The sequence below is a fragment of the Coregonus clupeaformis genome, unplaced genomic scaffold (assembly GCF_020615455.1).
Source record: "Coregonus clupeaformis isolate EN_2021a unplaced genomic scaffold, ASM2061545v1 scaf0224, whole genome shotgun sequence".
NCBI lineage: Eukaryota > Metazoa > Chordata > Actinopteri > Salmoniformes > Salmonidae > Coregonus > Coregonus clupeaformis.
Genome location: NW_025533679.1, coordinates 239,933 through 267,233, shown reverse-complemented (window position 1 = coordinate 267,233; position 27,301 = coordinate 239,933). Strand labels below are relative to the sequence as shown.

The window sequence follows — 27,301 nt, the reverse complement described above, 5'->3', positions numbered from 1 at the left end:
TCAGAGCCGTCGAAGAGGAGCGGTTGTCTCAGCATAGTTTGGAAGAAACCGTAAGTAGTATGTTGCCATGCCAAGGAACGACGCCAGCTGTACTGCGGACTGAGGCTCAGTCAACGTGAGAATGGCATCCACATGGGACAGGATGGGGTTGATGCCCTGTCTGGAGAGGCTGTATCCAAGGAACTCAACATCTGATACCCCGGACACACACTTTTCAGTGTTGAGTCTGGCCCCGTTCTTGAAGAGCTGACGAAACACCTGCTGCAAGCGAGAATCGTGCTCTGTCTGTGATGCACCATGCACCACAATGTCATCCAGATAGATTGACACTCCAGGGATGCCTGCCAGGAGAAGAGTCATAATCTTCTGGAAACAGCTGGGTGCGGAGCTGAGTCTGAATGGCATGCATTTGTACATGAACAGGCCCCTGTGTGTTATGAAAGCAGTGAGATCTCGACTCTCATGTGCCAGGGGAACCTTGAGGTATCCCTGCCTCAGGTCTAGTTTGCTGAATACCGTGGACTCATAAAAATGGGTTGTGATCTCCTCAGCGGTTGGTAGCGGGTACTTGTCGGGAATAATCGATTTGTTCACGGCCCTGAGGTCCATGCAGATCCGAAGATCACCATTTTTCTTGGGCACAACGACCAGGTTTGAGACCCATGGCGAGGCGTCAATCGGCTCGATGATGTCATCCTCCAGGAGGTTGTGAAGTCCCTTGTCAATGGACAACCGAAGGGTCAGCGGAACCCTCCGCAATGGCTGGATTACTGGTTTGACCTCTTTGTTGACTGTAAATCAAATCAAATGTTACATTTACATTTACAAATCAAATTGTATTGGTCACACACACATATTTAGCTGATGTTATTGCGGGTGTAGTGAAATGCTTGTGTTCCTAGCTCCAGCAGTGCAGTAGTATCTAACAATTCACAACAATACACAAATCTAAAAGTAAAAGAATATACAAATATTAGGACGAGCAATGTCGGAGTGGCATTGACTAAATAAAGTAGAATAGAATACAGTATATACATATGAGATGAGTAAAGCAGTATGTACACATTATTAAAGTGACTAGTGTTCCATTATTAAAGTGGCCAGTGATTCCATGTCTATGTATATAGGGCAGCAGCCTCTAAGGTGCAGGGTTGAGTAGCCGGGTGGTAGCCGGATTTAACAGTTTGATGGCCTTGAGATAGAAGCTGTATTTCAGTAGCCGATGGAGGTGACCTAGCCCCTCAAACAGTTGTGAGTACTCCATAGGCACTTGTGTAGGCAAGTGCTGCACATGTGCACCAGTTGAATCTGACAGCTTGAACCCTAGGGCATAAAATAAGTCCAGTCCGAGGATGTTAGCTCCATCTGTTGCAACGTAGAACTGGGTGGCCGGTGTGGTTTTGTTGTTGTAACAGACTGGCAGTGAGACAGTCCCAATGATTGAGATCGTTGTGTGGTTGTAGCTGTAGAGGGATACTGCTGGTCTCTGCAGTGGCACGTGAGAATAATTAGTCATAAGCGGCTTTGTTCAAAAGTGACACTTTTGTTCCAGTGTCAATCACCGGTGAGGTTTTAACACCCTCACTGTAGCAGTCACATTGCTTGAACACAACTTAGTCATCATGTACAGAGTTAATGGAGACTGGTGAACTTCAACCTGCATCTGAATTGTGTTTGGTTGTCAACGCAACCAAATATTAACATCATCTTCTGCTTGGATATAGGTCCATCTGTGCCACTGACTTAGTCTGGCTTTAATTCCAGTTTGTCTACAAATTAAAAATGTATATGTTGGATTCACGTCTCCAACTCAACCAAAAAATGTCAGTTAAATAACAGGACTAAATCAAATCAAACTTTATTTAAAGTGCATTTATAGTTGATTTGATTTAGTCCTTTTCTATCTTAGATTTTTGGTTGAGCTGGAGACGTGAATCCAATATATATATACAAACTGGAATTAAAGCCAGACTAAGTCAGTAGCAGAGATGGACCTATCCAAGCAGAATATACTGTACTCTCCTTCTAATGTTGATATTTGGTTGCTTTGACAACCAAACACAATTCAATGTCACTAAATATTATTACATTTAAAATCAAACAGAGCTAACCAGAGCCAATCTATTTTATGTTGAATTCTGGGTTGAATTCAAACAATTGATGTTGCAAATGCTATATAGGCCTAAATAGCAGCATTGATGATTGATAAAGTATGGTCACATTTCATTTGCTCTGTTATTATACCTACCCTTTGGAATGACTTTGATAGCAACAGTCAATCTATTTAGTATTTAAGTGGAGATCGCTCAATAATCATTCTCACTGTAGCACATTGATAATAGTCAGTGACAAATATCATAGCTAAGCAGAGCTGGGTGTGGTTAAAATCTTGAATGGGAGACTAAAGGCTAGCTGTAGATGTATCAGTTCTCCAATAGGAGGTGCTGCCCAGCCTATTGTTATTTATTTCTGATAGTGGATATAACGTTGAAAATATGACGTTGTTTTAAAGGTACAAATTCAACGTTTGTCTGTTGAAATTTGGCAACCATGATGACATAATGCTGTGGTTGAAATTTCACCCTCAAAACAACAGTTAATTACTTGCATTTTCCACATAGATTCCACGTCACAATACGTTGACAAATTAAGTTGAAACAACGTTGATTCAAGATGTTCATAAGATGGACCATTTCGTTTTTTTTTTGAGGACCCGTGTAGCTATGCAACATTATTTAAAAAAATTATTTGATGAAACATTAAATTTGGTCTTACTGCTATTAGCCCATAGGAACACATTAAATAACACATTCATACATGGCAACAACAAAAAATAGCCCAAAAATAAATCAAAGGAAGTATGGTTTGAGGTGTCTGAAATGCATTTGAGAGATATAGGAAAGCATCAGGGACAAAAAACCCAGGTTCCAAAAGACCTGGTCCCAAAAAAGACTATTCAAGTCTATTCATTTTCATTCATGTTTTACCGCACAGTCACAGGTGACCTTCTCATGAGTCTTGCAAAACAGACGACAAGTTCGTGCTTGTGAGACTCTCAGCTTTCCATAGTAGGGTCATATTAGTTTGTAGTCTCAAACCGTTCAGACTTTACAGATGTTTTTGTGAAAATACCCGTTTTCGGGATTACTCCTGGTCTGACAAACAGCTCTGTACCTCAGCTGCATCAGCGCATGCGGTGGATTGAGATGCAGCCCATGCAAAAACCTAGGTTGAAGATGACAAAGATTAAGACAATGGGATTCTAATATCCCATAACTCTTTGCAACAATGGGACCAGCTATGCTAGTTAGCAATTTTTTTTAATATTTTTTTTATTTCACCTTTATTTAACCAGGTAAGCCAGTTGAGAACAGGTTCTCATTTACAACTGCGACCTGGCCAAGATAAAGCAAAGTAGTGCAATAAAAACAACACAGAGTTACATATGGGGTAAAGAAAAAAAAACATAAAGTCAGAAAATACAACAGAAAATATATATACAGTGTGTGCAAATGTAGCAAGTTATGGAGGTAAGGCAATAAATGGGCTATAGTGCAGAATAATTACAATAGTATTAACACTGGAATGCTAGATGTGCAAGAGATTATGTGCAAATAGAGATACTGGGGTGCAAAAGAGCAAATTAAATAACAATATAGGGATGAGGTAGTTGGGTGGGCTAATTTCAGATGGGCTGTGTACAGGTGCAGTGATCGGTAAGGTGCTCTGACAACTGATGCTTAAAGTTAGTGAGGGAGATAAGTGTCTCCAGCTTCAGAGATTTTTGCAATTTGTTCCAGTCATTGGCAGCAGAGAACTGGAAGGAATGGCGGCCAAAGGAGGTGTTGGCTTTGGGAATGACCAGTGAGATATACCTGCTGGAGCGCAGACTACGGGTGGGTGCTGCTATGGTGACCAATGAGCTAAGATAGGGCGGGGATTTGCCTAGCAGTGATTTATAGATGGCCTGGAGCCAGTGGGTTTGACGACGAACATGTAGTGAGGACCAGCCAACAAGAGCGTACAGGTCACAGTGGTGGGTAGTGTATGGGGCTTTGGAGACAAAACGGATGGCACTGTGATAGACTACATCCAATTTGCTGAGTAGAGTGTTGGAGGCTATTTTGTAAATGACATCGCCGAAGTCAAGGATCGGTAGGATAGTCAGTTTTACGAGGGCATGTTTGGCAGCATGAGTGAAGGAGGCTTTGTTGCGAAATAGGAAGCCGATTCTAGATTTAACTTTGGATTGGAGATTCTTTATGTGAGTCTGGAAGTTGAGTTTACAGTCTAACCAGACACCTAGATATTTGTAGTTGTCCACATACTCTAGGTCAGACCCGTCGAGAGTGGTGATTCTAGTCGGGTGGGCGGGTGCTAGCAGCGTTCGATTGAAAAGCATGCATTTAGTTTTACTAGTGTTTAAGAGCAGTTGAAGGCTACTGAAGGATTGTTGTATGGCATTGAAGCTCGTTTGGAGGTTTGTTAACACAGTGTCCAATGAAGGGCCAGATGTATACAAAATGGTGTCGTCTCGTGAGAGGTGGATCTGAGAGTCACCAGCAGCAAGAGCGACATCATTGATATACACGGAGAAAAGTGTCGGCCCAAGAATTGAACCCTGTGGCACCCCCATAGAGACTGCCATAGGTCCAGACAACAGGCCCTCCGATTTGACACACTGAACTCTATCTGAGAAGTAGTTGGTGAACCAGGCGAGGCAGTCATTTGAGAAACCAAGGCTATTTAGTCTGCCAATAAGAATGCGGTGGTTGACAGAGTCGAAAGCCTTGGCCAGGTCGATGAAGACGGCTGCACAGTACTGTCTATTATCAATCGCGGTTATAATATCGTTTAGGACCTTGAGCGTGGCTGAAGTGCACCCGTGACCAGCTCGAAACCGGATTGCATAGCGGAGAAGGTACGGTGGTATTCGAAATGGTCGATGATCTGTTTGTTAACTTGGCTTTCGAATACTTTCGAAAGGCAGGGCAGGATGGATATAGGTCTGTAGCAGTTTGGATCTAGAGTGTCACCCCCCTTTGAAGAGGGGGATGACCGCGGCAGCTTTCCAATCTCTGGGGATCTCAGACGTTATGAAAGAGAGGTTGAACAGACTAGTAATAGGGGTTGCGACAATTTCGGCGGCTAGTTTTAGGAAGAAAGGGTCCAGATTGTCTAGCCCAGCTGATTTGTAGGGGTCCAGATTTTGCAGCGCTTTCAAAACATCAACTGTCTGAATTTGTGTGAAGGAGAAGCGGGGGGCATGGGCAAGTTGCAGCAGAGGGTGCAGAGTTGGTGGCCGGGTTAGTGGTAGCCAGATGGAAAGCATGGCCAGCTGTAGCAAAATGCTTGTTGAAATTCTCGATTATTGTAGATTTATCGGTGGTGATAGTGTTTCCTAGCCTCAGTGCAGTGGGCAGCTGGGAGGAAGTGCTCTTATTCTCCATGGACTTTACAGTGTCCCAAAACTTTTTGGAGTTAGTGCTACAGGATGCAAATTTCTGTTTGAAAAAGTTAGCCTTTGCTTTCCTGACTGCTTGTGTATATTGGTTCCTAACTTCCCTGAAAAGTTGCATATCGCGGGGGCTATTTGATGCTAATGCTGTACGCCACAGGATGTTTTTGTGCTGGTCAAGGGCAGTCAAGTCTGAGGAGAACCAGGGGCTATATCGGTTCTTAGTTCTGTATTTTTGAATGGGGCATGTTTATTTAAGATTGAGAGGAAATTACTTTTAAGGAACAACCAGGCATCCTCTACTGACGGAATGAGATCTATATCCATCCAGGATACCTGGGCCAGGTCAATTAGGAAGGCCTCCTCGCTAAAGTGTTTTAGGGAGCGTTTGACAGTGATGAGGGGTGGTCGTTTGACCGCGGCCCAGTACGGACGCAGGCAATAAGGCAGTGATCGCTGAGATCCTGGTTGAAGACAGCTGAGGTGTATTTAGAGGGTATATTAGTCAGGATGATATCTATGAGGATACCCATGTTTAAGGATTTAGGGTTGTACCTGGTAGGTTCGTTGATAATTTGCGTGAGGTTGAGGGCATCTAGCTTGGATTGTAGGATGGCTGGGGTATTAAGCATATCCCAATTTAGGTCACCAAGCAGTACAAACTCAGAGGATAAATGGGGGCAATCAATTCACATATGGTGTCCAGGGCACAGCTGGGGGCTGAGGGGGGTCTGTAGCAAGCGGCAACAGTGAGAGACTTATTTCTGGAAAGGTGGATTTTTAGAAGTAGAAGCTCAAACTGTTTGGGCACAGACCTGGATAGTATGATAGAGCTCTGCAGGCTATCTCTACAGTAGATTGCAACTCCACCCCCTTTGGCAGTTCTATCTAGACGGAAAATGTTATAGTTGGGGATGGAAATTTCAGAATTTTTGGTGGCCTTCCTGAGCCAGGATTCAGACACTGCTAGAACATCAGGGTTGGCAGAGTGTGCTAACGCAGTGAATAACTCAAACTTAGGAAGTAGACTTCTGATATTTATGTGCAAGAAACCCAGACTTTTGCGATTACAGAAGTCAACAAATGACAGCTCCTGGGGAGTAGGAGTGATACTGGGGGCTACAGGGCCTGGGTTAGCCTCTACATCACCAGAGGAACAGAGGAGGACTAGAATAAGGATACGGCTAAAGGCTTTAAGAACTGGTCTTCTAGTGCGTTGGGTACATAGAATAAAGGGGGCAGATTTCCGGGTGTTATAGAAAAGATTCAGGGCATTATGAACAGACAAGGATATGGAAGGATATGAGTAAAGTGGAGGTAAACCTAAGCGTTGGGTAACAATGAAAGAGATAGTATCTCTAGAGGCATAAATTGATTCGGTCTCTGAGTGTATGGGTGGAGGGACAAAGGAGCTAACCAAGGCAGGTTCAGCTAGGCTGGGGGGTCTACAGTGATATAGTACAATTAGAAATAACCGAAACAACAATAAACTAACCATGTTTGGGCTGAGGCTAAACATAAACAGGATGTAGTACCGTAAAAAGGAACAGTCCAGCAGATATCAGCTGTATAGCTGAGTTATCACAAGGTCCGGTGGTGAAGCGCCAGTGAGCAAGAGGCCACGGCTAGCGTGTGCTACGTCCGTTTTGTTGTAGCCAACTGGTAGCGACGGAAAAACTGATATGTTCTGGGTCGACAACGCGCAGTGCTGACTGTCCGAATATCCGGCGATCAATGTCCAGTGATTAAAACCAATCCCGCGGAAAAAAATCAAATGTTCTGGGTGAAACACCGCCAGCTGTGGCCAATAGCAAGTAGCTAGTTCAGTAGCTAGTTCAGTTTAGTGAGTAAGCGTGTGCTAACGGGCCAGGGCTAGCAGATGGATGGAATCTTCGTGGTTACGTCGTAACCACATCAGACGATTTCGTCGGCAGACCAGTCGTGTAGGATCGGCGGGGCTCGCGTCAATCCTAGGTGGTCCCGTCCAGTTGATAGAGAGGTAGATAGCCGGGAGATGGGCCTAGCTCAGGTTGATTAGCCAGACCACAGCGTCCGTTTTGTTGTAGCCAGCTGGAAGCGATGAATCCGGAGTTAAAGTTCCAGTGAATCAGTGATTCCGCGGAAAAACTGATATGTTCTGGGTCGATAACGCGCTGTGCAGACTGGCCGAATATCCGGTGATCAATGTCCAGTGATTAAAATTAATCCTGCGGAAAAAAATCCTATGTTCTGGGTGAAACACCGCTAGCCGTGGCTAATAGCAAGTAGCTAGTTAGCTGGCTAGCTAGTTTCAACTGGAGATTCTAGATTCTGGATAAAAGGTAAGTCAATAATAGAATCCGTTCCACATTGAGTGAGGCAGGTTGCAGGAAAGTATATTTTGTAGAAGGATGAAAAGTCTGATAGGGAAATATGTACGAAAAATACAAAAAACTGGGTATTTACAGGCTATTTACAGACACACGACAGAAACAAGACTGCACTACTTCGCCATCTTGGAATTATACCAATGGTGCTAGTCCAATGAATTTGTTCATTTTCTAACGCTGCTGCATGGAATTATTATGTTGCCCTAACCTGTATATTTTCGACTGTGAAAACGGCGATAAAAAAAGGCCATTAAAATAAGAATAAAACAGCGATTCCGTGCGGGCGAGGACATTGACTTTACATATCTACATAATGCATGTTTATGGACGGTTGTTGAAAAAACTTGCCCGGTGTGCAGTCTCAGTTGGTCACTGATGGACATAGTTGGTCGTAGTTGGTCCTGATTCAACATGAATTGGCCACAGACAGTTGGTCTGAGTTGGAAAAAAACTACCCAACACATCATCGATAGTTAGTTGATTGTATAACCAGATTACATTGGTCTCTGTTACAACCAGGTACAGTAAATTCATCTTTTTCATATCAAGAATGGTAAAAACGTCATATGTTGCTTGTTATCTGGTCAGATAAACAGATTGCAACCAGATAAAGGCATATTTTTCTGGTTGCTAAAAAAAACTATTGCCACCATAAAAGATGATGTCACTACAATCAGTTTTACTGGGAATCAACTGAAAAAAAGTATACTTCTTCCACTAACACCATATGCTGAGGTTAGTCACTGAGTAGGTGTCTAGACAGCTGTAATTTCTGGTATTTTCTTTAATGAATATTCAGGTATGCTTTTATAGAAAATGGTGACGCTGAATGCTGATTATTGGAGAGAAGCACACATGTCCTTTCAGTTATTTGGTTCTATCAATAAAAAAATAACACTGGAGAGAAGATACACTTCTGTTCTCCGAAAAATAATAATAACTGTAGTCAAAATGAAATGGTGTTTTCATTTCATTAGTGGTACACAGACCTTCATGGACATGTACTTGCATTCATCCATACTCACTATGATAATCTGAGTGGATATGCAGCGACAGAAAAAATATACTTTCATTAATTGCTGGAAAAGCTTTTACATCAACCTCTCCAGCCAATGCTTATTGGTCTGGTAGAAGCTAAGCAAACAGGACACACTGTCCAGTGTCTACAACAGAAAGTTAAGCTTTGAGGAAATATTGACTTGTCATCTGCAGTCTGCATCGAGAACACTGCAAGTGAGGTTATGTAGAGAAATCTGTTTTTGGAGTACAAAGATACAACAAAGGAGAGAGAGAGAAAGAGATAGAGATAGAGATAGAGATAGAGATAGAGATAGAGATAGAGATAGAGATAGAGATAGAGATAGATAGAGATAGAGATAGAGATAGAGATAGAGATAGAGATAGAGATAGAGAGAGAGAGAGAGAGATAGAGAGAGATAGAGAGAGATAGAGAGAGATAGAGAGAGATAGAGAGAGATAGAGAGAGATAGAGAGGAGTTTTGAGTTTTAAATAATCTTTATTGGGTCTGGGAGCCCACCACACAAATACTCATACAAAACCGTATTTACACATCAATTAAAAACACAACTCCAATTCCTCCTCCACAGTAACTGAACACAACAGCATCTGAATACCCCATATACTCATAAACAGATCAATATTGTTGACCAGTTTATAATAGGCAAACTCAATTCTTAGTCTTGCTGCCAACATTCCCTCCAGCATTCCCACCACATCCACAGACCCCTGTCCCCGAATACTGTTCTTTCGGGTCTTCCATATGGCTAATTTTGCTGCCCCTAACACAAAATTAAGCAACACAACTACAGCTTTCTGACTAAACCTGTACTTTGGCCCAAATATATACAGTTGGGAAGAGAAAACCTCTCCCAGAGCTGAGAACCAATTAGTGATCAGGTCAATCATCCCGACCAACCTGGGACACTGTAAAAACAGATGTGCCAGTGTTTCAGACTGAGCACAGAATGGACACCCCTCCCCAACAGTAGGATCCAGGTGTACCAGATACATGTTGGTGGCTATGGCTCCATGTATTATCCTCCATTGGAGGTCAGCTGTCCTCTTATCAATAGGCAGTTTGTATAGTGTTCGCCAACAGCCTTTTGGGGAGGCACCTGGACCAAGCACACCCGCCCACCTCGTCGATTTTACCCCTTCCAGGGAAGAGGCATGGGACACCTTTACACATATTCTGTACATGGCCTTCTTTCCCACCTCCTTGAACTCCCCCAGCTCCGGGGTATCGAAGGAAAGCAGCATCCCCACGTCCTCCTCGAATGCCCCCGCCGCAGCACTAACAATCAGTGCAGGGAACACATAATCCAGACCCTCCTTCCACCGATCAGAATTGGAAGTGTCAGTCACATACTGCAGATGAAGTACTGGCAAGGAATCACAGACCTCAGCGACGACCTTCCTCAGTAGGCGAGATGATCGGATCCCCGCTCTTTCTCCCAGCTCCTCCAACGACCTATTCCTGTTCCACATCAGATGACCCAGCTTAGTACACCCCACGCCTAACAGGCATGAACGTAGGCTAGCTGAACCCAGAACACGGGACTGGATGGCAGTGTTGTGAAAAAGAGGCTCTTCAAAAAGCCACATCCCTGGTGGCGTGCAGGCCTTACGGGACTTGACCAGAACTCTCCAAGCCTGCATAACAGACTCATAAAATGGAGTCAGGCCAGGCAACTCACCCCCCTCCAGCTTTAAGAGGAAAAGGTGCTTGTCTAAGCCCAAACAGCCCGCTCTCCTCATCAATGCGTAGGCTGTGTCAACCCAGCTAGAACCGTCACTGTACAACAGTCTCTGGGCTGCTTGAAGCCGGAAAGCCATGATCCTGGAAGAAATGTCCACCAGGCCTTGCCCACCCTCGTGCAGTGGCAGGTACAGGGCTGAAGCTTTAATCCAATGTTGTCCAGACCAGAAGAAGTTGACAAGGGTCCTCTGAAGCTCTTGTATCAGACCCTTTGGTGGCTGTAAAATCATTAGTCTGTGCCACAGGGTAGAGGCAGCTAGGTTATTAGCTACCAGTACCCTTCCCCTATAAGACAGCTGGGGCAGCACCCATTTCCATCTTGACAGTCTGGCACACACTTTCTCCACTACACCCTCCCAGTTCTTTTCTGAAAGACATCGGAGCCTAGAAAAACCCCCCAAAGTCTTCATCCCATCTCTGCCCCACTGAAGCCCCCCTGGTAACCGTGGAGCGGACCCCATCTGAAGCTGGCCTGCCCACAGCGCTTCACTCTTTCCCCAATTGACTCTAGCTGAGGAGGCCCCCTCATACACCTTTAAGGCGTCTGAGAGAACCTTAACATCCTCACCCCCTGTAATAAAAACTGTCACGTCATCTGCATACGCAGACAGTGCTATCGTGGGACCCTTCATTACACCTGGCACAGAGAAACCAGTAAGCTTCGCTCTTAAAAAAAAAGCATTGGTTCAATCGCCAGACTGTATAACTGCCCTGAAATTGGGCATCCCTGCCTGATGCCCCTTTGGACAGGGATGGGACAACTCAAACCACCCCCACCTTCACCATACACGAGGCCCCAGCATACAGTAACTTCATCCAAGACAAAAAAACATCCCCAAACCCAAAGGCTTTCATTGTTTTAAACAAGTACTGGTGGTCCACACGATCAAAAGCCTTCTCCTGATCCAAAGAAAGTAAACCCACATTTACATCAGACAGTTTACAAATGTCCAAAACATCTCTTATTAGAAACAAGTTGTCAACAATAGAGCGATCAGGTACACAGTAGGACTGGTCCTTGTGGACCAACAATCCCAGATACTCTTTCAACCTGTTTGAGAGACATTTAGAAACAATTTTATATTCTGCACACAGCAAAGCAACAGGTCTCCAATTTTTATGAGAGCCAAATCCCCCTTTTTTGGCAACAGTGAAAGTACCGCACGTTGACAAGATACAGGAAGAGAGCCCTCATGAAAAGATTCACACACCACTTCATAAAAATCCTCCCCAATAGACCCCCAAAAGTGCTTGTAAAACTCAGATGGTAAACCATCAATGCCAGGGGCTCGGCCTGTTGAGAGCTGCATAACTGCTGTGGACAGCTCTTGCAGTGTAATGTCAGAGTCCAATGCGACTCTTTGCTCAGGTCCCAATTGAGGAAGACCGTGTAACAACTGTTCAGTACACAGAGAGTCACAATCCTCCGCCTTATAGAGGGCAGAATAGAAATCCACGGCATGTTGACGCATTTCACTGTCATCCGTGGTCACCTTCCCATCAGGGAGACGAAGGCAGACCATCTGTTTACGTTGCAATGTCGACTGTCCTAGGTTAAAAAAAAAAGCACTAGGAGCATCCATATCCTTGAGGGAAGCGAAACGAGACCTAATCAAGGCACCCTTCACTCTTTCATGCAGAAACGACCTCAATTCATGTTTCTTGTCCTGTAAGTTCATGACTAGTCCGGGGTCATTCTGAGTGAGCAACTTCAATTCAATAGATTTAATGTTCTGCTCAAGGGCCCTGATAGTCTCTTTAACTTCAATTCGAGACAGAGCAGTATACTGTTGACAAAATAATCGTATTTGGGCCTTCCCAACCTCCCACCATTGTCTCAAGGACTCAAAATTCCCTTTTGTAACCCTCCATTTTTCCCAAAACAACAAAAACCTTTCACAAAACATGACATCATGTAACAATTTAACATTAAAATACCAATAAGATGATGACCTTCGTGGACAGGACAAGTGAATATCAACAGTGACAATATGGTGATCAGAGAAACCCACAGGAGTAATGTCACACCTTCCAACCCTACTACAGTATTGCTCAGATACATACAACCTGTCTAACCTTGCTGCACTGACATGACCTTCATTAACTTTTAGCCATGTGTACTGCCTAACTTTTGCATTCCTTACTCTCCACACATCAGAAAGCTCAAACTCAGTTAATAGACCAGACAGACAAATTGCTGACCGCAGGTGAGGTTCTTCAGCGGTGCGATCAACAGTAAAATCCACTGTACAGTTCCAGTCCCCCTAAAACCATACACCCCTCTTGGTCACACTGTCTTAAGGTTTCCTTTATTTTATCAAAACCAACAATACGCTCTGTACCCTCATTAGGAGCATAAACATTCAAAAAAACAAACAAAAACCCCCATAACATCCACCTTGACCAATAAAACCCGACCCTTGACAATCTCTGTTGTAGATACCACAGTCACCCCTAAGCCTGAAGAAAACAAGATTGCCACCCCAGCACTGAAATTAGTACCATGACTGAGTATATGCTGCCCCTCCCACCACATACCCCAGTCAGCCGCATTTTCCTCATCACTATGTGTCTCCTGTAGGAAAACTACATTAAGCCTTTTCTGTTTTATTACTTCTAATACCCAAGCCCTCTTATTCCTGTCCCTTCCTCCATTAATGTTGAGAGAACCTACCCTTAGTACCTCCATATAGAAAAGAAAAAGGAAAAGCAGAAGATACCACAGAGAAACCAGACAAAGAGAATAGAACACCCTATGAGGCATAATCATCATCATTATTTAAATTTTCTCTTAACCTGACCACGTTTCCCACCATCCTTTGCTGCTGCAACAGCAGTAACAAATTTCCTCAAGCGAAACCGCTTCTTCTCACTCAACTGGTCTAACCCCACCGTCTTCTGTAACATCACAGCTGACCTCACAAACTTATCAACATCAAAATAATCTGCCAATTTGACAGATTTCCCAAAAGTCTGATCCAGAAACCCTTTTACCTCCTCTAGATCGTAAATTGAGTCCTCACCAGCTGATACCGTATCAAGAGAGATATCCATATCCATATCCTTCTCCTGATCCTCCTCAACTGAGGCCACAGACCACTGACTCCCCTCTACCACATCCCTTTCAACACTCCCCCACTTGCACCCCATCACTCGTACCAGGCATCTCCTCCACTACCTGGGAGACTAGCCCCACCTGAACCCCATTACTCGTAGTGGGCATCTCCTCCACTACCTGGGAGACTAGCCCCACCTGAACCCCATTACTCGTAGTGGGCATCTCCCCCACTACCTGGGAGACTAGCCCCACCTGAACCCCATTACTCGTAGTGGGCATCTCCTCCACTACCTGGGAGACTAGCCCCCCCTGTAACCCAGCACTCATAGTGGGCATCTCCTCCACTACCTGGGAGACTAGCCCCCCCTGTACCCCAGCACTCATAGTGGGCATCTCCTCCACTACCTGGGAGATGAGCTCCACATGAACCCTCTCCTGTAACCCATTACTTGTAGTGGGCATCTCCTCCACTACCTGGGAGATTAGCTCCACATGTACCCCCTCCTGTACCACAGCACTCGTACTGGGCACCTCCTCACCAGTCTGAGGAAATGGCCCTTCAGATCCATCCTTACCTTCTACAACAAAAAATCCCCCTGCATAACATTTCCCTCTGGTACAAGTTGCACCTCTGTGCCCTCAACACGGACAACTTGTTCCTCAGCAACAGATGCGTGCGGCTGCTCTACCACTGTCAGCCCACCTCTTCCTACATCAGTGGGCCCAGGCGTTACGAGGACCACCTGCGCCCCTCCCTCTGCCTTCTCCCTTTTCGGGCAAGCATGTCGCTTATGACCAACATCCCCACACTCAAAACACTGTTGACTACCTGTACTAGCATAAGCCATATACAATCTATTGTCATACTTGACTTTAAACGATAACTCCAAAGTCTGTTCCGGTGAGTCCAAAAACATAAACACCTGTCGCCGAAACGACATTACCTGTTTCAACGCCGGGTGTTTGCAACCCAATGGGACAACCTTAATTGAACTTGCAAACTTCCCAAAGCGCAATAACTCGCGCTCCAATAGCTCATTTGGAATGAACGGCGGTACATTTGAAATCGTTACCCTTGTTGACGGAGAAAAAAGCGGCGTAACTTGAATAAACATTCCTTTAAGAAGTATGCCATGCTCAACCATACGATCAACAAGGCGCTCTTCTTTAAGAAATACCACCACCGCTTTATTCATCCGTGACGCATAAGCAACATTCTCATATCCTACCTTCTCTCCTACGGCGACCAAAACCTCTTCCACCGTGACAGTAGCTTCAGTAACACACCTAAAGCCGTGCCGAAGTGACAGGGACGGCGTCCCGATTCGGGCCGCCATCCCCACCAAAATCAGAGTAATTTCGACACGAAAAACAATATACTTAATTCTACCGCAACAAAAAAATAGAAATAATAACCTTAATCATGCATAGAAGAAAAAAAGGATATCACCAAGAAAAAGAAAACCCAGGATATCTAACTCTACACAACACTCGCACTTAGCACTCACTCAAACAATTCCCAGCACGCACCAAACACTCCCAGCATGCAGAGAGAGAGAGAGAGAGAGAACACATCCACATGAATGGCAGCATTTAATGCAGTTCACCCCTGGTTGATGTGAGGTCTCAGTCTGGCCTGATCCCAGCAGCCAAGTAATGGGGTGATGGGACTCTGCGGGCAATGCCCACAATACCTGCCTCCACAGAACACAATGCATTATGGATGAACAGTCTGCACCAGCTCTCCAGGGCGATCAATACTAATGATTATTTATTTTCCTCTCCTCCTCTGGCTTCTAGTTACTGTAGATGCCTCATTTCAAAAATACAAAAGAAAACAACAGCAAACAAGCACAGGTCGTGTCTCTGAGATTAAAGGGGTAAAACGACAGCTGCAAGAAATCTGTTTGTGTTGTGTTCTATTGCTTTGCAATCCCATTTCAATATATTAAAGCAACCCTTTACCATAGCTCACACAAAAAACGAGGCAGAAATTGAGCACTCACTCCAGTTCTGCGTCATTTAAAAAGTTTCAGTGGGCATAGAAATAGATTACATAGACATACTGTACACAGTTTAAACACACAGAAACGAACATGCTGTATCTGGTAGAATCATCTTTATATGGAATTTGTTGAAAGGGAATGTTCAATGTTTAAACAGGTGTCAGCTGCTGACCCTATGTTCTACCTTAGTATCACAGCAAAAAGCTTCCCCTCCCCAACACAACCTTAACATTCCAATTGTCTTCAAATCATAATTATCCTCAACTATCAATCTGCAGTCACATCTGCTGGAAGCTCAAAATTATTCAGGCTACAAGAAATGGTAAAATGATGTTTCAGGATAAATGACTATCATGTTATTTTGGTAAAACAGCAGAAACCTGAAGGTAGTTTGCTAAGTTACACCACTAACTCTTGCTCAAGTATGGAATGGGTAATTTGTCCGATATAGGCAATTGCAAGAGTATAACGTGTTAATCTCATCATAATTCTTATTTCCAATTTCTAATACCAAGTCGTTGGTTTGAAATATCTAGCGGAAATCTCCAATATTCATCTCTGATTAAATGTAATAACTCATTAGACACCACGCAACATCAAAAGTTAGGTTTATTAAATTATGTTTTTCCAATGTTAGTAATTAATAGACATAAAAAAAACATAAAAAGCTTAGTACAAAAATCTAGTTTTCTCAAATGCTGGCCAATGTTGACTCCAATGCTTCCCACAGTTGTGTCAAGTTGGCTGGTAGTGGATCTTCACTCCGAATACCTCGTTCCATCTCATCCCACAGATGCTCAATTTGATTGAGATCTGGTGACTGGGCAGGCCACTGCAGTAAACTGAATTCACTAGAGGACTGCTGATATCTCCAGGAGTGATAACTATATTTTTTGTCTTTATCTGTTGTCCAGTACTGTCTTTTTGCTAGCTAGGGCCATCTACTTTAAGTGCTGCCTGTCTTCCCAATAGCCTACTTGGTGTGTGAACTGCTGACTGCTCATAACTTGCAGATGATTGTTGACACATCAACCAGGATCAAGGTTTCTTCTCTCAATCAGCAATAAGTACAGGGAGGTGTTCTCTTCACCTCTGCTAGGCAATTAACAACTAGTGTTAGTAATACAGTCTCCCCTGGTTTTTCAGCAGCAGCTGTAAGCAGAGGTCATGTCAGTCTCGTCGGCATAACTAAGACTGTTGCCGAAACAAAGACGGTTCTGCCGAGTTGTTCTGCTGAGTTCTTTGAGGAAGGAATGAGAGGAAGGCTCCACACCACTCTCTCACTTGAGTATCTTACCTAGTTATTTTATGATTATCTCATTTTGCTCTTTTGTAGCTTTGGCAACTTTGTGTGTGTTTTCTATACCTGTTTGCTCATCTCCCTGTAGGCTATACAGATGCTCCCCACCACTTGACTGCAAGCATTCAAATTTGATTACCCTGTGGCACAACCCATGTGGAATTCCTGGTATCTGGTAGCGTTTAGAATTGCCGATCTGCAGTCAAGAATGCCGAGTTCATTTCAGTCTGTGCTGCCCTTCAGTCCCTTGACTTGTTGGCCCTGGTGGAGACATGGATCACCCCAGAGAACACTGCTACTCCAGCTGCTCTCTCTTCATCTGATTATGTTTTCTCTCATAGTCCAAGAGCATCTGGTGGTGGCACAGGGCTACTAATTTCTCCTAACTGGAGATTTTCTATTTTCTCCCTCTCCATCTGCTCATTTGAATTCCATGCTGTCACTGTCACTTGTCTACTCAAGCTAACAATGTTGTCATCTATCGCCCATCAGGTGCCCTTGGAGATTTCCTCAATGAGCTTGACACCTTGATAAGTTCATTTCCTGACAATGGCTCACCGCTCTTCGTACTTGGCGACTTCAATCTCCCGACATCTGCATTAGATTAATTTCTTTCCTCTCTTTCCCATCCTTGCCTCTTTTGACCTCACCCTTTCCCAATCCCCTCCAACTCACAAGGCAGGCAATACGCTTGACCTCATCTTTACTAGAGGCTGTTCGCCTACTAATCTCACTGCAACCCCCCTCTCCAGGTCTCTGATCACTACTTTGTTTCCTTTTCTGTCTCCCTTTCCTCCAATCCTAGCCACTCAGCCCCTTCAAGATGGTCATGCGCCATTGCAATCATTGCTCTGTCTCTCTCCCACTTCTCTCTCCTCTTCTATACTATCTCTCCCTTCTGCTAAATCCTTCTCCCTCCTATCTCCTGATTCTGCCTCTTCGACCCTACTCTCCTCCCTTTCCGCATCCTATGACTCACACTGTCCCCTCCTGCTCCGTGGCAGAGTGACTCATTGCGAGCTTACAGAGCAGGGCTGCGGGCAGCTCAGCGCAAATGGAGGAAAACCAAACTTCCGGAGGACCTATCATCCTTTCACTCCGTTCTCTCCCTCTGTATTCGCTGCTAAAGCCACTCTCTATCGCGCTAAATTTCAAGCTTCTGCCTCTAGCCCTAGGAAACTATTTTCCACCTTCTCGTCCCACCTTAATCCTCCACTCCCTCCTCCCTCTCTGTGGACAACTTTGTCAACCACTTTGAAAAGAAGGTTGATGACATCCACTCCTCATTCACTCAGCCTATTGAGTCCACAGGTCCCACTCAAACAGAACTACCCTACGCCTTGACCTCTTTCTCCCCTCTCTCTCCAGATGAAATCCTGCGACTAGTGAAGACTGGCCGCCCGACAACCTGCCCGCTCGACCCCATCCCCTCCTCCCTTCTCCAGACCATCTTTGGAGACCTTCTCCCATTCCTCACTTCGCCTCATGAACTCATCCCTGCATCCCCTCTGACTTCAAAATGGCCAGAGTCACTCCCCTCCTCAAGAACCCAACACTCGACTCATCTGACGTCAAAAACTATAGACCTGTATCCCTTCTTTCTTTTCTTTCCAAAACACTTGAGCATGCTGTATCTGATCAACTCTCTTGTTATCTCTCAGAAAGATCTTCTTGACCCTAACCAGTCAGGCTTCAAGACAGGTCACTCAATCGAGACTGCTCTCTGCACTGCCAAAGCTGACACTCTCCTCTGTTCTCTTCCTCCTAGAACCATCAGATATTCCTCTCCACCCTCTCAGGGCTGGGCATCTCAGGCTCTGCACACTCTTGGATTGCATCCTACCTGACAGACCGCTCCTACCAGGTGACGTGGAGAGGATCGGTGTCTGCACCACATACTCTCACTACTGGTGTCCCCCAGGGCTCGGTTCTAGGCCCTCTCCTCTTCTCTCTATACACCAAGTCACTCGGCTCCATCATATCCTCACATGGTCTTTCCTATCATTGCTATGCAGATGACGCTCAACTAATTTTCTCCTTCCTCCCTTCTGACACCCAGGTGGCAACACACATCTCTACGTGCCTGGCAGATATCTCAGCTTGGATGTCAACCCACCACCTCAAGTTCAACCTTGACAAAACGGAGCTGCTCTTCTTCCCGGGGGAATGCCTGCCCGCTCAAAGACCTCTCCATCATGGTTGACAACTCCAGTGTCACCCTCCGAGTGCACAGAACCTTGGTGTGACCCTGGACATCACCTTGTCGTTCTCTGCAAACATCAAAGCAGTGACTTGCTCCTGCAAGTTCATGCTCTACAACATCCATACAGTACGACCCAACCTCACAGGAGCGGCACAGCTCCTAATCCAGGCACTTGTCATCTCTTGTCTTCAGTACTGCAACTCATGGTTGGCTAGGCTCCCTACTTGTGCAATCAAACCCCTGGAACTTATCCAGAATGCTGCAGCCCACTTGGTTTTCAACCTTCCCAAGTTATCCCATGTCACCCCGCTCCTCTGCACACTCAACTGGCTTCCAGTCAAAGCTCACATCTACTACAAGACCATGGTGCTTGCCTACGGAGCAGCAAGAGGAACTGCCCCTCCCTACCTTCAGGCTATGCTCAAACCCTACACCCCAACCCGAGCACTCCGTCTGCCACCTCTGGTCTCTTGGCCCTCCCACCCCTACGGGAGGGCAGCTCCCGCTCAACCCAGTCCAAGCTCTTCTCTGTCCTGGCACCCAAATGGTGGAACCAAATTCCGCCTGAAGCTAGGACAGCAATCCCTGCCCATCTTCCGAAAGCACCTGAAACCCGACCTCTTCAAAGAGTATATTAAATAATCTCCCTCCTCAGCCGTGTTGCATGGGACATTATTCTGCTGAAAAAAATCAATTTGCAGATGGATACACTGCTGCCTTGAAGGGATCCACCTGATTGGCAAATATGTTCAAATATCCTGTGGTATTCAAATGTTGCTCCACTTTTATCAAGGGGCCCAATGTGTGCCATGAAAACACACCTCACACTACCAGCACCAGCCTGCAATGTTGAGACACGGCATGATGGATGCATGTACTCGTGGTTTTCTCCATACCCTAGTCCTCCCATCAGCGTGAAACAGCAGGAACCGGGACTCATCATATCAGGCAGGTTTTTCAAATTCTCCAGTGTCCAGTGTTTCCGTTCATTAGCCCACTGCATCCGCAGTTTCTTGTTTTTTTGCTGAAAGAAGTGGAACTCTGTAAGGTCATCGGCTGCCATACCCCATTCGTGTCAAGGTACGACGAGTTGTGCATTCTTTTATGGGTCTTTGGGCATCAATGTTGTACTGGACTGTCAGTTGACTAACTGTAGCCCGTCTGTTGCTCTGCACAATTCATGTCAGCCTCTTTTGTCCTCTTTTATCAATTACCTGTTTTCGACCACTGGCCTGCTGTTGGCTGGATGTCCTTTGGGTGGTGGACCATTCTTGACACACACAGGAAACTGCTGATATTGAAAAACCCAGCAGTGTTGCAGTTCTTGACACACTCACACTGGCACCTACTACCATACCCCATTCAAAGGCACTTAAGTCTTTTGTCTTGCCCATTCACCCTCTGAATGGCACACATAAACAATCCATGTCTCAATTGTCTCCAAAAAAAATACCCAGCTCCCTCTAGGGAATACTGTTTGGTTCAATCATAGCTGAATCAACACCGGTTCTTTCCCTAAGTCAATAGAGGGGGTGATGGAGGAGCCTCTCTCTCCAGCGCAGAGGGAGGGATATTACCAGGGAAATTGTCTGAGAGGGAGAGCGGCGTTTGCTCTACCCCTGTGTCTGTGTTCCATAATTAAAATGGGACTGCATGGACTGATGTCTTAACGTACTCTATCATCACAGGTGTTCCTCTAAGTTATTCACTGTCTCACCAAGGAGATGTGCGGGACAGAATCCATAAGCGTGTGTGTGTCTCTGTTGTGTGAGTGTGTTTACGTTTGTGCATGGAGATAGTCTGGAGGGAAAGGAACACTTTCTGTATCTAGTTGTAAGAGCATGTGTAAAGAGGGTTATAAAAGTTCAGAGTCTGAAAAAGATAGTAGTGGGGTGATGTTGGTTGGGGAATGCACAGTAAAATACCTTAAATGTGTTTTACAGAATTAATACTGTAGATTTCACTGCATTATGGGTAAAATGCTGAAAAATTACTCTTAACATACTGTATTTCTTTAAAGTAGGCCTAATGGCTTACACCTGGAGACTGTAGACATGGGGCGGCAGGTAGCCTGGCGTGTAGGCGCGTTGTGCCAGTAACCGAAAGGTTGCTGGATCAAATCCCCGAGCTGACAAGGTAAAAATCTGTCGTTCTGCCCCTGAGCAAGGCACTTAACCCACTGTTTGCCGGGCGCCATGGATGTCGATTAAGGCAGCACCCCACACCTCTCTGATTCAGAGGGGCTGGGTTAAATGCGGAAGACACATTTCAGTTGAATGCATTCAGTTGTACACCTAGATTCACAATTTCAGGCGCCAACCTCATGCTGTCGGGTGAGACGCATGAAGCTCAGACTATAAACTCCCTTACCCCAAATAGATTTGTTACTGATCATAGAATCTACATTTTAACTTCAACTCCCTCTCTCTCTTTATCTCTCTCCCCCAACGCACACAATATACGTTTTTAATTACTGTTGTAATGATGCTCTTCTTTGGTTACAAAATGAAGGTTTTACAGTATAAAACACCAATGTACATATTATTTATAGTAAATAGCTGTAAATCGCAATGCACTCTGGGTGATTTTAGGCGTAACTCGTAAATGATACTGGAAATAACATTGAAACATTGATTTAACAGTACATTACTGTAAATAATACTGTATTTCAAATGGTACTGTAATTCCACCCCACAGAATACAGTACCCTACCGTATTATTGGAGCACCAAAAAACTTTTGACCGCTAGTGGGTGCATGGTATTGTTTCAGTCTCATTAACATATTTTGAGGTGTGTCTTGTAAGAGGCTACATTTGTTGTGCCCGTGAGAGAGTGATGTACCAATTGAACTGATATGTGGTAGTTGTCACGATCGTTTACGGACGAGAAGGACCAAGGCGCAGCGTGATATGCATTCATATTTATTTCACGAATAAACACACGACAAAACAACAAACAAAACGTGAAGTCCAAGGTAACACACAAACATACCTTACACGGAACAAGATCCCACAACTAACAGGTGTCAAAAGGCTGCCTAAGTATGGTCCCCAATCAGAGACAACGAGCGACAGCTGCCTCTGATTGGGAACCACACAGGCCAACATAGATCTAGACATACTAGAATCTAACATAGACAAACCCAACACAGAAAAATACACACCCTGACTCAACAAATACAAGTCCCTTGAGTCAGGGCGTGACAGTACCCCCCCCAAAGGTGCGGACTCCGACCGCGCCACATAGACCTAACAGGATAGGGGCCGGGTGGGCATTCCGCCTCGGAGGCGGATCCGGCTCCGGGTGTGACCACCACTTACTCTCCACCTCCCTGTTGCACCCCTGGTCTGGTCTGGACCTTGGCGCGCTGCTTCCTCTCTCCTTCCTCCCACAAAGTACCACGCCCTGTCTGGACCCTGGTGTGGGAGACCCCGAACCTGGAGAGGGGCTGACGTCTGGGTCTGGACTGGAACCGCTGACTGGAGCTGGACCCGACGACGGTGGATCGAACTGCTCTGGCTCCGGGGTGGAGCCGCTGAATGGAACTGGATCAGGCACCGGTGGAGCGGACTGCTCTGGCTCCGGAGTGGAGCAGCTGACCGGTGCCGGACCAGGGACCGGTGGAACAGGCACGGGCCGTGCAGGACTGGACACACGCACCACTGGCTTGGTGCGGGGAGCAGGAACGGGCTGGACTAGGCTGACGACGCGCACCACTGGCTTGGTGCGGGGAGCAGGAACGGGCCGTACCGGACTGGCGACGCGCACCACTGGCCTGGAGCGGGGAGCAGGAACGGGCCGTACTGGACTGGCGACGCGCACCACTGGCCTGGTGCGGGGAGCAGGAACGGGCCGGACTGGGCTGACGACGCGTACCACTGGCTTGGTGCGGGGAGCAGGAACGGGCCGTACCGGACTGGCGACACGCACCACTTGATTGGTGCGAGGAGCAGGAACGGGCCGTACCGGACTGGCGACTCGCACCACTGGCCTGGTGCGGGGAGCAGGAACAGGCCGGGCCGGGCTGGCGACGTGCACCACTGCCTTGGTGCGAGGGACAGGAACAGGTCGGACCGGGCTGGCGACGCGCACCACTGGCTTGGTGCACGGGGCAGGAACAGGCCGGGCCGGGCTGGCGACGCGCACCACTGACTTGGTGCGAGGGCTGGGAACAGGTCGGACCGGGCTGGCGACGCGCACCACTGGCTTGGTGCACGGGGCAGGAACAGGCCGGGCCGGGCTGGCGACGTGCACCACTGACTTGGTGCGAGGGACAGGAACAGGCCGGACCGGGCTGGCGATGCGCACCACTGGCTTGATGCGAGGAGCAGGAACAGGCCGAACCATACTGGGAACACCCACCACTGGCTTAGTGCGGGAATCAGGAACGGGCCGGACCGGACTGGCGACACGCACCACTTGATTGGTGCGAGGAGCGGGACTGGGTTCCTTCATTAACCCCCGCTCCTTCTGCTGCCTAACCAGCTCTTCTCGCCGTGCCTCTACACTTTCCTTCTGTTCCCTCTGAACCAATGACCCCCTTAATCTGGCGGCCTCCTCTGCTAAACGGCTGAACCGCTCTATCGCGGCCTCCTGCTGCCTCGTCGTCCACGGCGTGAGCCCCCCCCTACATTTTTGGGAGGATTGTCTCTCCCCCGTGATCATGGTCTACATCCCTCTTGCCAGACTCTCGCTCATCTCCTCCCAAGTCCATCCTCTCTCCTCGTCACGCTGCTTGATCCAGGATTGGTGGGATCTTCTGTCACGATCGTTTACGGACGAGAAGGACCAAGGCGCAGCGTGATATGCATTCATATTTATTTCACGAATAAACACATGACAAAACAACAAACGAAACGTGAAGTCCAAGGTAACACACAAACATACCTTACACGGAACAAGATCCCACAACTAACAGGTGTCAAAAGGCTGCCTAAGTATGGTCCCCAATCAGAGACAACGAGCGACAGCTGCCTCTGATTGGGAACCACACAGGCCAACATAGATCTAGACATACTAGAATCTAACATAGACAAACCCAACACAGAAAAATACACACCTGACTCAACAAATACAAGTCCCTTGAGTCAGGGCGTGACAGTAGTTGTGCCCCAACAATTACATGTGTATAGAGGATTGGATTGGCAGCAAGCCTCAAACCATCAATAATGGTTGATTATTTGCCATGTCCTTGGTCTGTTTTGCAAGTTTGCAAATATTCATATATACAATATATTTGATATGCTGTAATATGAAAATACATTACCAAGCAGCCGACCTGCTTGCACCAATGCCATGCAATTACTATAAAATACAAACACTGCCTAATGAATTTAATTCATTCATTCATCCATTCATTAATACAATGAAAGTAAAAAAAATTACAGTAAGAGTATTGGTACCATAAAACTGATTATGGTAACATGCTGTACTGTAAATTTATAGCATTATACTGGCAGCAGAGTTGCCAGCAACTTACTGTAATTATATAATACAGCTGTGATGCTGTAATGACTACAGTAGGCTCATTCATGTACAGTATAATGCTGTATTGTACAATTTTTCTTACTGTATAACATGATACCATCTCTGCTGTAAAGCAAAATTACAGTATTTAGCTGGCAACTCTTCTGCCAGTATAATGCTGTCAATTTACAGGGAAATATTTTACAGTGCAGGCATGCCACAAACATTTGCTCTGTACACGTAGTCTTCCCACCGCCACTGTCTGAACACACATGAGATACCCATGAGAAAGAATTTTCCCCTAAACTTCTGCATTTCGATTGGCATACCAATTTGTCAAATCCAAAATAAACTATGCCATGTACACATCGTCATCAAATGATAAACAACAAACCTTAGACTTGACACATCTGTCTTGCGCTGCATCAATACAAGTCCCAAGGCATTCTGTAGCTGCACACAAAAAGAAAACTGAGAAAGAAAGGGTGCTGTCAGATCTTATCTTCGATTATCTGTTTTTCTCAGTTCTGGCCAAAACAGCCATATTTATCAAAGGGAAAGATGCACACTTAAAGCTCCCATCCCTCAGCCCCACCCTGGGACTCTCTCCCCAAACCCCAGGATGTCTTGCGCCCGCCAGGTGCAGAAAAAGCCCTGATAAACCCTTCCATTAAATTGTGGGTGTTTGCAAATGGATGAAAGGGTAGAGTCTCACCAACGGTGCCCAGATTCAGACAGCTTAGAGTTGAGCTCCATGTCCCAGTGATATGGGCACGGTATTTCAATCAGCCTCCTGTAAAACTTTAGAAGAGATGCCATGGGAGCCATACCTGAATACTAATGGTTTTAGCGCGAAACAGCATCCTTGTGATAATTAATGCTTGAGATGTTAAGTATAGTAGCCCATAACGTCAGGATGCACGCAGCACAATGGATTTTGTGAGTGCATCCATTTTATTTTCATCTACTGTAGGCTGTAGTCTAATTGTTCTCAAGGACTCAATGTATGAATGATGGTGTATAAAAAAAAATTGAGAAATGTATGCACTCACTAACTGTAAGTAGCTCTGGATAAGAGCGTCTGCTAAAATGACTAAAATGTAAAAACAAAAATGGTGTATGAATAGAGCAATAGTCACAAAGGCTGTCCTTTTAGTGTTTGAGCTAAAATCGTTAACACTCAGTCGATAATGCACAGTGCTCATAGAAACAGGGCTAAATGTGTTCAAGATTATAGGAAACGTATAGAAACCATAATGCCCTCAAGCTTTCAGTATATAGATAAACAACTTCCTTTCAGATTATGGCTGAACTAGGCCTCTTTTAGCCTACCCAAGAAGCAAACATATCTTGATTAGATTGCTAGGTGCTGAACTAAGATTGCTATAGTATTTCAACAAGAAGGTCCACATTTTAGATTTTTACCTCTTTAACCTGTCTCCTGCTGGTCTCCTCCCCTTCATCTACACTGATTGAAGTGGATTTAACAGGTGACATTTACATTTATATTTTACGTCATTTAGCAGACGCTCTTATCCAGAGCGACTTACATTATTTTATTTTTTTTCATACCCCCTGTGGGAAAGGAACCCACAACCCTGGCGTTGCAAACGCCATGCTCTATCTGCTTCACTGGGGCTACCTGGTCCCTGGCACTCCCACTACCACTGCCGTTACAGACCTCCCCCTCGTTGCCTGGGGAGGAGGGGGCCAGGACCTGGTAGAGGCTGGGCAGGCGGATGTTGAGGCGCACGCCGCTCTTGGCGAAGAGCTTGTCGTTGAGTGAGTAGAGCTTGTCGGCGATGTCGCTGCCCAGCATGACAGAGAAGAGGCGGGCAATGTAGCGTTCCTTGGACAGAAGCATGTAAAGGCGGCGCTGGCGCCATGAGATGTAGCGGCAGTCCATCTCCGCCGTCAGGGTCATCTGAAAGTTCCCCTCTTCATTGGGTTGGAGAGACTCCCACTCAGGAGAGTCCATGAACTTGTGGGGGAAGATGTAATGGAGGAACTGTCCATCCAGAGACACACGGATCACTTTTCCCTCACTCGATGGGTGTCTTGCCCTCCACGCGTACATCTCCACTACCCCTAGTGGCAGCACTTTGTTCTCACAGGCACCCACAATGTCTTTGAACACCTGTACGGGAACGTCCATGGGCCGGTAGACGGCTGAGTAGAGGGCCGACAGCTCCTCGCTGGTCAGGCCATCCTGTTGCAGCCTGTATATGAGGTGGCAGATCTGGAGCACACAGGCCACCAGCAGTAGCAAGTTCCAGGAAAACACGTCCACCCCACACATGGTCATCCAGCCCCACAGGGCCAGGCAGGTGAAGGCAAGCATCTGGAAACCAAATATGAACAGGCAGCCATAGGCGCCGCTGCCTCCCATGTACCCCAGGAACAAGACGGTGTTGCCCAGGTGGTAGAAGGCCCCCTCTGTGTTGTTGGTCCAGCCATCGCATGGTGGATGGCCGTAGAGAACCGCCTCCAACAGGGTGGAGTTGTCTGCACACATGGTAAGGGAGGCTGTTATTCCAAACCAAATGTCTAGTTGTTCCATAAGTTAAAAAAAGCTACCAGAGGTCAAAGCTCGTAGAAAAAGTTTGTCCTCCACTCAAGCTTGAAGTTTTTGTTGCTTTATCAGTGAGACTGAACTGTTG

General features: G+C 46.0%; 1 protein-coding gene across 1 annotated transcript; it reads right to left on the bottom strand.

Moving 5' to 3' along the window:
* On the bottom strand, positions 1–27,301 carry LOC121558162 (blood vessel epicardial substance-like). The gene is made up of 2 exons (XM_045214255.1): positions 26,235–27,301; positions 1–791 (listed from the first exon to the last, which is right to left on the bottom strand). The coding sequence occupies exons 1-2, from the start codon at positions 27,199–27,201 to the stop codon at positions 1–3; spliced, it is 1,758 nt and encodes a 585-aa protein (XP_045070190.1). The 5' UTR covers positions 27,202–27,301.